Here is a 13,110-nt window from a genome sequence, read left to right as displayed (position 1 = left end):
GCATTGTGAAAAATGCACCCTAGATTACAAGCCGTAGCATATTAATAATATTTCACTAAGTACTCAATTAATTATCTAGCAGCCATGTCAGAATAAAATATTTGTCACCATATTATTTCTAAGAAAATTATTATTGTTCAAATAGAGAATCAGTATTGTTGGGGACAGAATGAATTGCTGGGAGACATCTAGACAATCTTGATGAATCTTGGAATAAACTTTTGAACACTAAAACTACATTGGTATTTAGGAAGTGAAGCAACATGTAAGAGTCTCTGACAGACTGGACATTGTCAGATGGCACTAATTCTTGCAAGTGAAGCATAGATGTTTCAGGTCCATCATAGGGTAATTTTTAATTACACATGTTTGAATTTGAATCAAACACCATAAAAAGTATAAAATGAATTAACTGTTGCAAGATGGCATGGTTGATTAGAAAAGACAATAATGCTTGCTAAAGTTGAAAGTAGTAGGAAAAAGAGAAGACCACAACACAAGGATACTGACAATAAAGCAAGCCACAGCCCTGAGAATGCAAGACATTAGCAGGGCTGCGGATGTCTGGGCTTTTTGGAGGTCTCTCATTCATAGGGTTTCCATAAGTCAAAGCTGATTTGACAGCCATTAACAACAGTAAAGCAAGAACAATGGCAAAAGAAGATGATGACAGATAAATATGGTCTGGATTAATATTAATAGTCACAGACAACATTATTCCCAATGAAACGTTTAATATTTATTTTTACAAATGGGAATGTGTAACATGTTCTAGAGTTTGCAGTTGTTGGGGGTTTTTTTTTTGGGGGGGGGGGGCGGGGGAGGTCCAGCCAGACATATTTCCAATCTATATGTAACTATATGCAAATAATATATATTATATTAATTATATATTATGTTATACATCACTTTGTAAGTGATGCCCTGATGGACAAAAAAAGCTTCTATAAATATTTGTAATAATAACAACAGTACCTTTCCCAAAACTCTCCACTCTATTTCACATTCTCCTCTAAGTCAGCCAGAATTCATGGCCTCTGAGTATGATCAGCCCTCACTAAACTGTTTTCTTCTCTTGGATATTCCCCAAGATGTTTTTTTGCCCCTGCATATATACAAACTTTGGGGAGCCCCACTGTAAGAGTGCATTTTCCCTGCATTTTAATGGTGCCATTTTGGTTTAATTAGGCCTGGTATTTAGATAATTACTAGAGTACAGAGTACTTACCACAGTTTGCTTCATCAGATCCATCTGCACAATCAGGATCCTCATCACATACCCACAATTTTGAAATGCAATGTTTTGTGGTTTTACACTGAAAATGGTCAGGAGAACAGCTGTTTTCCGCTTTAAAGAAAACAAGTTGCTTTGAGTAATGAAATTGTTTTCTAACAGCCAAAACTTCTTGTTAAGATAATCAGAGTTAATTTAGATTTCTGTGATCTACAATGCACTTCCTAATGAATGCTTTCATTATTTCCATTTGTTCTCAACCAAAATAACATTATTCAACATAATTCCTGTCAATGATAGTGTACTGTATGTTTCACTGACAATAAATAATTAATTCGGTTCTGAAAATGCACCATTATTTTGCAGTATAATTCAGAGAATGTTTGTTATTGGGTAAATATAATTTATGTAAATATAAATGATAAAAAGCTACACATGTCTAGGCAAAAACCAAGACCTGCTCTAATTGTACATACAATTGCTGTTATGGAAATCCCATGTTTTAAAGTTCTGAGAGAATTAACTCTATAGATCCATTCTTTTGCCATTATTTACAGCTTATATGTAACTATCATACTTCCTTTCATTTCTCCCACCCCCCAATATATATGTTTTAAAAAAAGCTCCAACTTCTTTATTACTATCTCTCACACTCTATAGTTGAAACTATAAGGATTTTTAAAATTATTTTACTAGCCTTGACAACCTGTTTCATTTGTTACAAGGCTATCACTCCCCCCCCCCCCTGTTTTGGTAGCCTACTAGATAGGACCAGTTTTGATAGTAGACCTACCCTACTGTGTACTTTCTTTCCTTTCTGAAGTGTGAAGACTTCTGCTCACTGTTTTAAAACAGTATGTTATTCATAAGTAAACTGATTCACTTATAACATGACAGATAACTTTGAGTAGAAGATTTTACGTATTTATATAAATACCCAAACTACTTACGACAGTCTCTTTCATCTTCTTCATCACCACAATCATCCTGTCCGTTACACCTGAGATTTATTGGAATACATTTCTGATTCTTGGTGCACTTGAACTGACCTGACAAGCAAACATGTGTGTCTGAGGAGGAAAAAGAAAAAACCTAAGGAAACAAATTTTAAAATTGGAGAGATTCTCCCCCCCCCCTTTTTTTTTTATTTAGCTGGATTGGTATTTTAATGTTCTGTTTATTTATTTATCTTAATATATATTATCATTTATTTATTTCTGTTTCAATTTTTTTATAAAGCAAGAATACTTAGAAAATATTTAAAATATTTAAAATGCAATATATGTATCCAATTTCATAGTAAAAAAAAGGAGAAGTCACTACTTCTTCTGGCTCTTCTAGCAGTTGAACAAGTACTAGAAGAAGAAAAAGCATAACAACTAACATAATGAAATGTTTATAAACTGTAGAAGCACTTCCAACTGCCTGTGCAAGTGAGCAAAGTACTGTGTTTGACATTTGAACAAGATGTCTACATTTTCACTAGTAAATTAGCTTTGTGCTAGTACAATTAAATTGTTTGAAACAAACCATATTTGTTTATAACCATATTAACCATATTCGAAAGTGGAACACACTTCCTTGGAGTATGGTGGAGTCTCCCTCCTTGGAAGTCTTTAAACAGAGGCTGGATGGCCATCTGTCGGGGATGCTTTGATTGAGAGTTCCTGCATGGCAAGGGGTTGGACTGGATGGCCCTTGTGGTCTCTTCCAACTCTACGATTATATGATTCTATGATTCTTCCAGTTCCAAAGAATAACAAGTAAAATCTACCATAATGTACTTTCCCAGAGATTCATAAAGAAAATCAACTTCTTATCTTATGCTATTTCTGATACCATGGTCTATTCTTATCTATAGGCTTGCCATTTGTGGATCTCAGCTTCTGCAAGTGGCAAGCCCCATTGTTTTAAATGAACAGGTGTACATGAAGCTACATGGCCACAGGAACGAATGAGATTTGAGGACACACATTTTAGTTATCCACAGGGAGGGTGGAATGGATTCCTCCATGGATAATAAGAGATTACTGTACTTGACAGATACTTTTGTTTTCGTATTATATTCATTTCCCATAATTTCCTATGACTTCTTAATAGTAGCTGATTCATTATAAACTTCATATGGTTTAGACACCTCCTTCACAGCTATATTTAGGTATTTACTGGTTTTTCACTACATCTGATACTAAATCACTTTTTCATATTTGTTTTACTTGCTCATAAAAATGAAGTGCAAACTTCTTGATATTAATCTTAGATGAATTTCAACATAAATGCTCAAGCATCCCAAGTAAATTTTGAAATGAAAAAGCCCATCCTGACAACAGATTTTTATATGATCTCAATATGATAAAACATTTACTTTTCTACATCTCTCACTCTTTTTATAGATCACATTCCTCAGTCTAATGTATACTAAAAGGTATTTCTTTCACCAAGTGAAGAAGAATGGTGAAGGACACATCACCACTTCAACACTAGATTCCAACTCGGCTGACAGATATCTATAAGGGGGTCTTAGATGCCTTCTGTGCGCAGCACTGAGCAGGAGAGGCCCAGCATTTGATGAATTCCAATGAGATGAGACCAGGGGTTCATATAGGGGGGCACACTGTGCTGTGATACCACATGGGAAGGTAGATTCACAGGCAACATAAGGCCAGCCAGTCCTCCATGTATCCTCTTGCAAGCTCCAGCAAGTCCTTGCTCATCTCAGCTGTTGTTACCTGGTCTCATTATTCCATAGTAGTCCATCAAATTCACCTTGTACATTAATGTAGAACAGCCCTTAAAGTGTCAAAGATATAGTGTTGTCCAGATCTAGCATCCTTCTAGCATCACATCATAACCTTTTGTAGCTCTCTGAATGTTGTTTTGGAATATCTGTGGCCTAAATGCAATTGCTTCTACCAGGGATTGCCAGTAGACTCACTAAAGCAACTGGAAAATACTAAGACAATATTTAGGTAAATGCGATAGATTCATTGGCTATACTTGAAGGTAGCAACTGGATCTATGCCTATGTTTCCTCTTTTTCCATGCCCTATTTTTTTTTTTTAAAATCACATGAATGTACACATGCCTCACACTTCCCATACTGGTGGAGTGTGCTGAAGGAAATATGAAGTACTCTCATGATATCTACAAGAGAATAAAATAACTGGATGTGTACATGACACTTTTCTTTGATGTCATTGCATGCTAGGCTATAGTGTCAGACTCTCTGCCCCCCCCCCCCCCACACACACACCTCTATGTCACATAAAAACTTACCACAATTCATTTCATCAGAGTTGTCTCCACAATCATTTTCTCCATCACAAATAAAAGCTGGTAAAACACAGAGTCCAGTTCCACACTGAAAACGGCCTGGTTGACACTTAAATTCAGCTGGAGAAAGAAACAAGTGTTGAACAGCTGCATATATTACTAATAAAATACGGTGAGTGCTTTTCTAATACTCATAGTTCTAGACTTTCAAAAAAGCTGGGAAATGAGATTTTTTAAGATATATATATATATATATATATATATATATATATATATATATCTTCCTGTGTCTCATCCCAATTAAATTAATGAAAATGCTCCCTTCTAAGATACAATGTTTTAAAATCAAATAGCTATCAAATGTTTTGCAATAAACAAGACAGAATGTCTGTACCCTGTAATTTTTAAAGCAAGAAAATAACTATCACTATTATCCAAGGGATTCTAAATTGCTAGTCTTTTTTAATGAAGCAATTAAGTGTATTTCTTCTTAGTTGCATTGAAATAAATGGCTTATGCCAGATTTCTTTTTGTTACAAACTCATACCTACACCTTTTCCCTGCAATTATATGATACCTAAACACAAAAAATGAGATCTAATTGCCATGAAAGCTGAATGCCTGTTAACAATAAATTGTGTAATTTTCTCCATTTTAATGTGCCATGCAGCATTAGACTGAATGAACAGACCACCAAAATTACTGCATCTGATGATGGAATCATACACACACATATGGAGGAGTAAGCCCACTGAACTCAGTGGAGTTTACTTCTAAGTATGTACAAAACTGCAATACTTCTTATTTAGTATACTTATTTACTTATAATGATTCCCTCTCCCTCCCTCTCATTTTCTGGTAAACAATATAGAATAGTCACACACCCACCAAAAAAACCCCAAAACAAAGTAGTCTTCCACATCAAAACAGAAACATCACCTGAATTAGTATGTGTTTAGCTAGATATTTACCTAAAATGTATATTGCTCTTTAAATAGGACTAACTTTGATACACAGAATAATTACCTAAGAAACTGTAGCAATATTCTAGACATCAAGCAGCAGATAATAATCTGCTTTACCATTATCAAAATATTTTATACAACTGTTAAGATCTTATGCATATTTATTCAGAAATATATCTTACCATTTTTATTATACCTTTTCTCAATAACATAATTCAAGAACAGGAAGGAATAAAAAGATGTTGGATGCAATACACAGAAGAGTTATATAAAAGAGATAACAAAATGAAGGACACATGGAATGAAATCTACAGTGCTATATAAATAAAGAATAATAATAATGAAGGCCCATAACAGTATGAACCCCAGATTCTGAAAAGTGAGGTGGAAGATGTAATAAGAGAAATTGGGGGTGGGGGGTACCAGGAACAGACAATATTCCAGTTGAACTGCTGAAGTTCACATTGAGAGTCAATTCTAGTGCTAATCCACATGTCAACAAATATGGGGGGGGGGGGGACAATAATCCAACAGATTGGGGAAAATCATTTTACATCTTCATCCACAAAAAAAGAGACACAAAAGGCTTCAGCAACTATAGGACCATAGTGCTAATCTCTCATGCAAGCAAAATCACGCTCAAAACTCTGCTATATAGACTCCTACCATACATGGAGAGAGAAATCCCAGAGGTCCAAGCAGGATTCAAGAAAGGAAGAGGCACTAGAAACCACTTTACAAACATACAGCAGCTAATGAAGCACACCAAAGAATTCATAAAGATAATCAGCATGTGCTGTATACTGTTGATTATAATAAAGCCTTTGACTGGATAGATCATGAAAGGCTATGAAACTGCCAACACATTTGATAATCCTGATGAGGATTCAGGACAAGAGGCTACTGTCAGAAAAGAACGTGGAGAAACAGCATGGTTCCCAATTGGCAAAGAAGTCAGACAAGGCTGCATCTTATCACCCTACTTGTTCAACTTTTATGCAGAACATATTGTAAAAAAAGCAAGCTTGGATACAGAAGTAGGAGGAGTGAAAATAGGAGGAAGGAATATCAACAATCTAAAATATGTAGATGACACCATAGTATTAACAGAAAACCTCACAGACCCAGAACAGATACTAAGGAAGAAAGTGCAAAGGCAGGCCTGCTGTTCACGTAACGAAAACAAAAATTATGACCACAGAGAATTTACACAAATTCAGCCTAGACAATGAGGAAATAGAAAACATAAAAGAATTCTCATACCTAGGATCAAACATCGATAACAGCGGGGATTGCAATCAGGAAATTATAAGAAGATTAAGAATGGGGAAGGCAGCTATCAAAGAACTAGAAAAGATCCTAAAATGCAAAGATATACAACTGAGCACAAAAGTCAGAAGCATACAAGCCATTTTATTCCCTATTACCATGTATGGTTGTGAGAGCTAGACAATCAAGAAACAAGATAGGGGGGAAATCAATTTATTTGAGATGTGGTGTTGGAGAAGAGTGCTGTGGGTTTTGCGGACAGCCAAAAAACAAACAAATGGGTCCTCAAGCAGATAAAGCTAGAGGTCTCCCTGGAAGCTAGGATGACAAAACTGTGGCTGTTGTACTTTGGACACATCATGGGAAGGCACGACTCATTGGAAAAAAACAATAATGCTAGGAAAGGTGGAGGGAAGTAGAAAGAGAGGACGGCCACATGCCAGATGGATGGATTTTATTATGGAGGTCATGTGTATGAGTTTGCAGGAAATAAGAAGAACAGTGGAGAACGGGGAGTCTTGGAGATGTCACATCCACAGGGTCGCTATGGGTCAAGATCAACTCAAGGGCAATTAACAACAACAACAATAAACTAGATTAATGAATGCTTTAAGAAAATACATTTTTAAAAATAATCCAAGGTGTGTCTGACAGTTCCTTGTACAGTAAGGATGTGTGAATGGGAGAATGCTTAGGGCACTATACTGTATCTCAGGTGTTTGACAAAAATATGAAGTATTTGTTCATCCTGTAGAATTAAAAGTAACTAGATTCCTCCCAAGCAATGCAGTACCTGAAGAAGGTAACACCAATCCACTGGTTTTACAATTGTATTAAGGAAACAGTTTGTTAATTCAGAGATGGGAATGTCAACAGTACTAAATTAAATCAATTAACCTGAAGGTCAACCTCTTCTTCTTCATATATGTTAAATGTAATTAACCCTATTCCTAGCAGGGTGGATTTCTTACCTTTAGAAAAGGGCATTATACACTCACCTCAGCATCCCAAGCTGCTGTTGATGCAACCACTTCAGACCTTTTACTGGTTCCAGGGGAGGGGTTGGGGAAAGCATTTGATAGTTGCCTAGTAATTGCCCGACATACTTCCAACATTACCTGTTAGTGGTTGGGGAATATGTTGAGTGGTTACTAAGCAGTCACCAAGTGCTTTCTTTCTCCCCTCCCTGGAGCAAGCAAAACATCCAGTTTGGGAGCTTCTCATGCTGGGGATCCTCTTTTGATTATTTAGCTTGTACTTTACTCTAGAAAGCTCCCTCTATTCCCAAATAAAACCTACTAGATGAATTTTCAATACGTAAGAATGAAGAGATGGAGAGGTGGGGAAATCACCAATGCAGACCATGTACAGGCTGAAAAGGCACAGCCACGAATTTACCATCCAGAAAATGCAAGGCTACTGCTGTCTAGAGGTAAGACATTTTCTATTACAAAGCAGGGAATTTTTATTACTGTAAGCACTGTTATTCTAAAAATTATCATTCTGGGTATAGCAATCTTTTTCACTTTATAATTAAATATATATGACAAAATCTAATGTTGGGCCTGGTACAAACGGGCCTTTTTGACGCCCTCGTCACGTGCTAGGGTTGCCTGGGGGTGGAGCGCCCACATGCCCTGTGCAACCCTCACATGTGACAAGGATGTAACAATGGTAGTGCCCTGTATACTTGGGTGCCGCCATTGTTACATAAGCACCGCGCGGCATCCGCACGGTGCCACACGGCACCACATGGTGCTTAAGTGACGAGTGCGCCAGGGACACACTTGTTATGCCGCCGCTGCGGCTTGAAAAGAACCCGCTTTTTGTGGGTTCTTTTTCTGCCCGCGGGAAGCTGCGGCTTCCCTCCAGTGGAAAAATAGGTGCCAGGAGGCCACCCTTTTTGGGTGGTCTATACCGCACCTAAGTTCAATTTAGAGCAGACCTATTTCAATGAATAGGTTTCTTAGGGAACATCCGCGCTGTAGAAATAATGCAGTTTAACACCATTTTAAGTGGTGTAGCTCCATCCTATGGAGTCTTAGGGTTTATAGGTCCTGAACAGACAGGCCAAAATAAAGCTGCTTCGGGTCATTTTGTAAGTGTGCTGTTCAAATGAAGCATGTGTCCTAAGAGGCCAGAAGCCACACCAAAGCCACACTCCAATCCTAAAGAATGGAGTGCAGCTTTGGCGCAGCTTAGGGCTTCTTAAGATGCATGTATCTTTTAAACATCATACCTCCAAAGTGGCTCGATGCAGTTTTATTTTGGCCTGTCTGTTCAGGCCCATAGTTTTACAAGGTGTTTAGCCTTTTGTGCCAAAGAGTGCTGGTATCTTACAAAACTACAAATTCCAGGATTCTCTCAAATGGAACCGTGGCAGTTAAAGTGGTGTCAAACTGCATTATTTCTACAATATGGATACACCCTTAGTCCCATCTAACATGATTTCAACGGGCATGTTCTACTTAGAATGAACACTTGACTGAGCCCATAGGAATGAAATCAATTTGGGGGGGGGGGGGGACACAAAAAACCTAAAAATGATGTTGCATTACTTTTCCAGTTTGAAATGATAAGTTAATACACCTTTCTAATATCTGCAACACTACATCTCAAACATACTGTTTCTATTTATACGTACGGCATTCTTCGGGTTCATCTGATCCATCTCCACAGTCATCAACAGTGTCACATTTCCACCAGAATGGAATACATTTGTCAGTCTTGCAGCGAAACTGCAGGAGAAAGATATAGCAAGAAATATTAATAGTTTTGGTTGTACAACTTAAATATTTCATAGAAATAACAATAATATAATCAGCATCTATTTTCATAGGTTGGACCTTGCTATTCCTTGTAATTTATTTCCGGTTGCTATCTTTTGAGACATTTTAAAAAGTCATGTTAACGTTTCAGAGTTCTTACATCAACCTTTCTTAAGGAATGCATTTCGTTAATGCGAGTAACACTTTCTTGTTCTGTGCCTTCAAGTTGTTACCAACATATGGTGACCCTAAAGGGAACCTGTCACAGGAATCGCCTTCCTCTGAAGCTGAGAGAGTATTACTTGCTCTAGGTCAGTCAGTGGGTTTCCATGGCCAAGTAGGGATTCTAATGCTGGAAGGTGTTAAAAAGCCAGTGTGATGTAGTGGTTTGATGTTGATCAAACCACTACACCACACTGGCTTTTTAACACTTTCTTAAGATTATATAAATCAAGATGAGTTGCAATAACCTAGGACCCATACCAACAGGCCAAAATAAAGCTGCTTTGACTCACTTTGGAGGTATGCTGTTTAAATGCTGCATGCGACCAAGAGGCCAGAAGCTGCACCAAAGCAACGCTCCAGTCCTAAGGACTAGAGAGCAGCTTTGGCACAGCTTCTAGTCTCTTAAAATGTGTGTGTCATTTAAACAGCATACCTCCAAAGTGACCCGAAGCAGCTTTATTTTGGCCTGTCTATTTGGGTCCTTAGATTCAGAGCTGTACTTTCAAAAGTGTTTCATCATACAATGGGAGATCCAAATTTTTGAACAATTCCCACTTAATATAATTACATTAAAAATAAAAGACTGAAATTATAATTACAGTCCAAGGCCCACATTCCTTAAAGTAAGTGTTACTGTACTCAGTGGAACTTCCTTCTAAATAAACATGCACAGGATTACATTATGATATGCTAAACTCTGACACATATATTATAAATAAATAAATAAATAAATAAATAAATAAATAAATAAATAAATGCTTGTAAAATGTGGGCTAGACTAAGTAATTGTTACATGGATTTGTAATTGGTTGACTGGCCAAACCCAAAGGGTGCTCAACAATGGCTCCTCTTCATCCAAGAGAGAAGTGACCAGTGGCGTCCCACAGGGCTCTGTCCTGGGCCCAGTGTTATTCAACATATTTATCAATGACTTGGATGACAGAATTGGGGGCATACTCATCAAATTTGCAGATGACACCAAATTAGGAGGAATAGCTAATACTCCAGGATCAAAATTCAAAATGACCTGAATAGACTAGAAAGCTGGGCCAAAGCTAACAAAATGAAATTCAACATGGAGAAATGTAAGGTACTGCACTTAGGGCGGAAAAATGAAATGCACAGATATAGGATGGGCGACACCTGGCTGGATGAGACTACATGTGAAAGGGATCTAGGAGTCCAAGTAGACCACAAGTTGAACATGAGTCAACAGTGTGATGCGGCAGCTAAAAAGGTCAATGCAATTTTAGGCTGCATCAATAAAAGTATAGTGTATAGATCAAGAGAAGTACTAGTGCCACTGTATTCTGCTTTGGTCAGGCCCCACCTGGAATATTGTGTCCAGTTCTGGGCACCACAATTCAAGAAGGACATTGAGAAATGAGCATGTGCAAAGGAGGGCGACTAAAATGGTGAAGGGTCTGGAAACCATGTCCTATGAGGAATGACTTAGGGAGCTGGGAATGTTTAGCCTGGAGACAAGAAGGTTAAGAGGTGATATGATAGCCCTATTTAAATATTTGAAGGGATGTCATATTGAGGAGGGAGCGAGCTTGTTTTCTGCTGCTCCAGAGAACAGGACCCGAAACAATGGATGCAAGCTACAGGAAAATAGATTCCACCTCAACATTAGTAGGAACTTCCTGACAGTAAGGGCTGTTTGACAGTGGAACAAACTCCCTCCGAGAGTAGTGGAGTCTCCCTCCTTTAAGCAGAGGCTGGATGGCCATCTGTTAGGGATGCTTTGATTGAGATTTCCTGCATGGCAGGGGATTGGACTGGATGGTCCTTGTGGTCTCTTCCAACTCTACGATTCTATGATTTGTATCCCGCCCAATCAATGAGGAATCCAGACAACTAACAACAGTGGAAGTACAATAAAAATACAATAAAAAACAAACTAATCCCTTCCCAGCCACCCAGCCATATAAAGCAGACAATAACAACAAGCAATATCAATACAGTGTCAATCAACAGGAAAACATAAGAATGTTACAAGTCAAACGAGGCTCATAGAAACTTTCCTCCATTTCAAAATATCTAAATACATGAAAGAGGACTCTTACAAATGTTATGTTTACAAACAGTATACGTACTTGGCTGGCTGTGCAATTTGATAAGCAGGTCTTATTATCTGCAGCAAGGTAAAAGTTGGTGGGACAAGCACAAGTGTATGTTTTGCCAGGGGCTAGGAGACACAGGTGACTACATCCACCGTTAGTTAATGCACATATATGTTTAGGCACTATGAATGCAAAAGAACAGTTAAAAGTTATCAGTAAGACTCATGGGAAAACAACAACATAAAGCAACATAATTAAATTTTTCCCTTAAATGTTTAGAAATATTGTTTGCAAAAAGAAGTGAAAAAGAAATGGCAGGGTGAAAAGTAAATGTATATTTGTCTGAAATATATTTTTGTATTCACATAAATATATTCATGCCAACTGGGTATAAAATATAGTGGTTAAGAAATAAAACCACTTTCATAATTTCAGCCAATTCATGTTCTTCCAACATACAGAAATACTCTGAAAAGGTGATGTATTTTAAATTCTGCACACTTGTCGACCCTTTCTAGAAAAAAAGGCATCATGCAGTACACTGCTATATTGCACAGGGGGGGTCAGCAAAATGATATGTCCAATACCAGTTCTGGGATGTTACTGTCTTCAATTCCATGCAAGATCCACTAACAGAACTGAGAGAGAATTGAAATTTACTAGGCTATTGGAAGCTGGTCCTTAGAGTGGTTCTACTCACAGGGTCATATTTTCAATGAAAGTAATATTTTCAATGACTTTTTAAAAAAACTTTTGTCTGTTTTTGCAAGTCTGAAGGATTATTGAAGTTTATTGATAATCAAAACCATTAAAACTTTTAGCACAGTTATTGCCAATAATTGCTTGGCTGAAAAAAATTTAAAATTATTTACCATTAGGTTGTCTATAGGAATGATATACTTGGATATCAGTGATAGCATGCCATGAGTTAATCAATGCTACTTTATCTGATCCAGAGGTTTTATGGGCACGGTTGACTGTCTTGGTTTTCCCATCAGTCCAGTATATGTAGTCTTCAAATAATGTGAGAGCAATCACCCCTAGAATATGTTGATTAGGGACTGCAACAGAATATAAAATTAATGTTAAGCTTTGGTAGATTGCCAGTTAAAATATTTCATACTGTGAAAGCTGACAAAGACAACTATTGCGTTACTTCTGAATAATTGCTGGGACAACTTGTCAAGCATGAAGGCTCTTTGTTAGCTTTTAAAAGTATCAGATTATGATTAGATACATCAGTCCTCCTTGATTAGGTTTTCTTGGCCTAACCATCATGAGATGAGTACTATTTATCCATAACCTCCTGC

At 37.3% G+C, this 13,110-nt stretch overlaps 1 protein-coding gene across 1 annotated transcript in view; it reads right to left on the bottom strand.

Moving 5' to 3' along the window:
- Nucleotides 1-13,110, bottom strand: part of LOC149313891 (low-density lipoprotein receptor-related protein 1B-like) — a 734,124-nt gene that overhangs the window by 114,560 nt on the left and 606,454 nt on the right. The window contains exons 62-67 of the mRNA XM_089523040.1: nucleotides 12,673-12,861; nucleotides 11,834-11,982; nucleotides 9,386-9,479; nucleotides 4,511-4,627; nucleotides 2,185-2,304; nucleotides 1,229-1,348 (exon numbers count right to left, since the gene is read on the bottom strand). Of these exons, the coding sequence (XP_089379166.1) occupies nucleotides 1,229-1,348; nucleotides 2,185-2,304; nucleotides 4,511-4,627; nucleotides 9,386-9,479; nucleotides 11,834-11,982; nucleotides 12,673-12,861 (789 nt within the window). The remainder of the gene's footprint in view (nucleotides 1-1,228; nucleotides 1,349-2,184; nucleotides 2,305-4,510; nucleotides 4,628-9,385; nucleotides 9,480-11,833; nucleotides 11,983-12,672; nucleotides 12,862-13,110) is intronic.

Source organism: Sceloporus occidentalis, unplaced genomic scaffold, assembly GCF_023333645.1.
Source record: "Sceloporus occidentalis isolate IW3139 unplaced genomic scaffold, rSceOcc1.0.p SCAF_4, whole genome shotgun sequence".
Classification (NCBI taxonomy): domain Eukaryota; kingdom Metazoa; phylum Chordata; class Lepidosauria; order Squamata; family Phrynosomatidae; genus Sceloporus; species Sceloporus occidentalis.
This window is presented reverse-complemented; position numbering and strand designations above follow the sequence as displayed.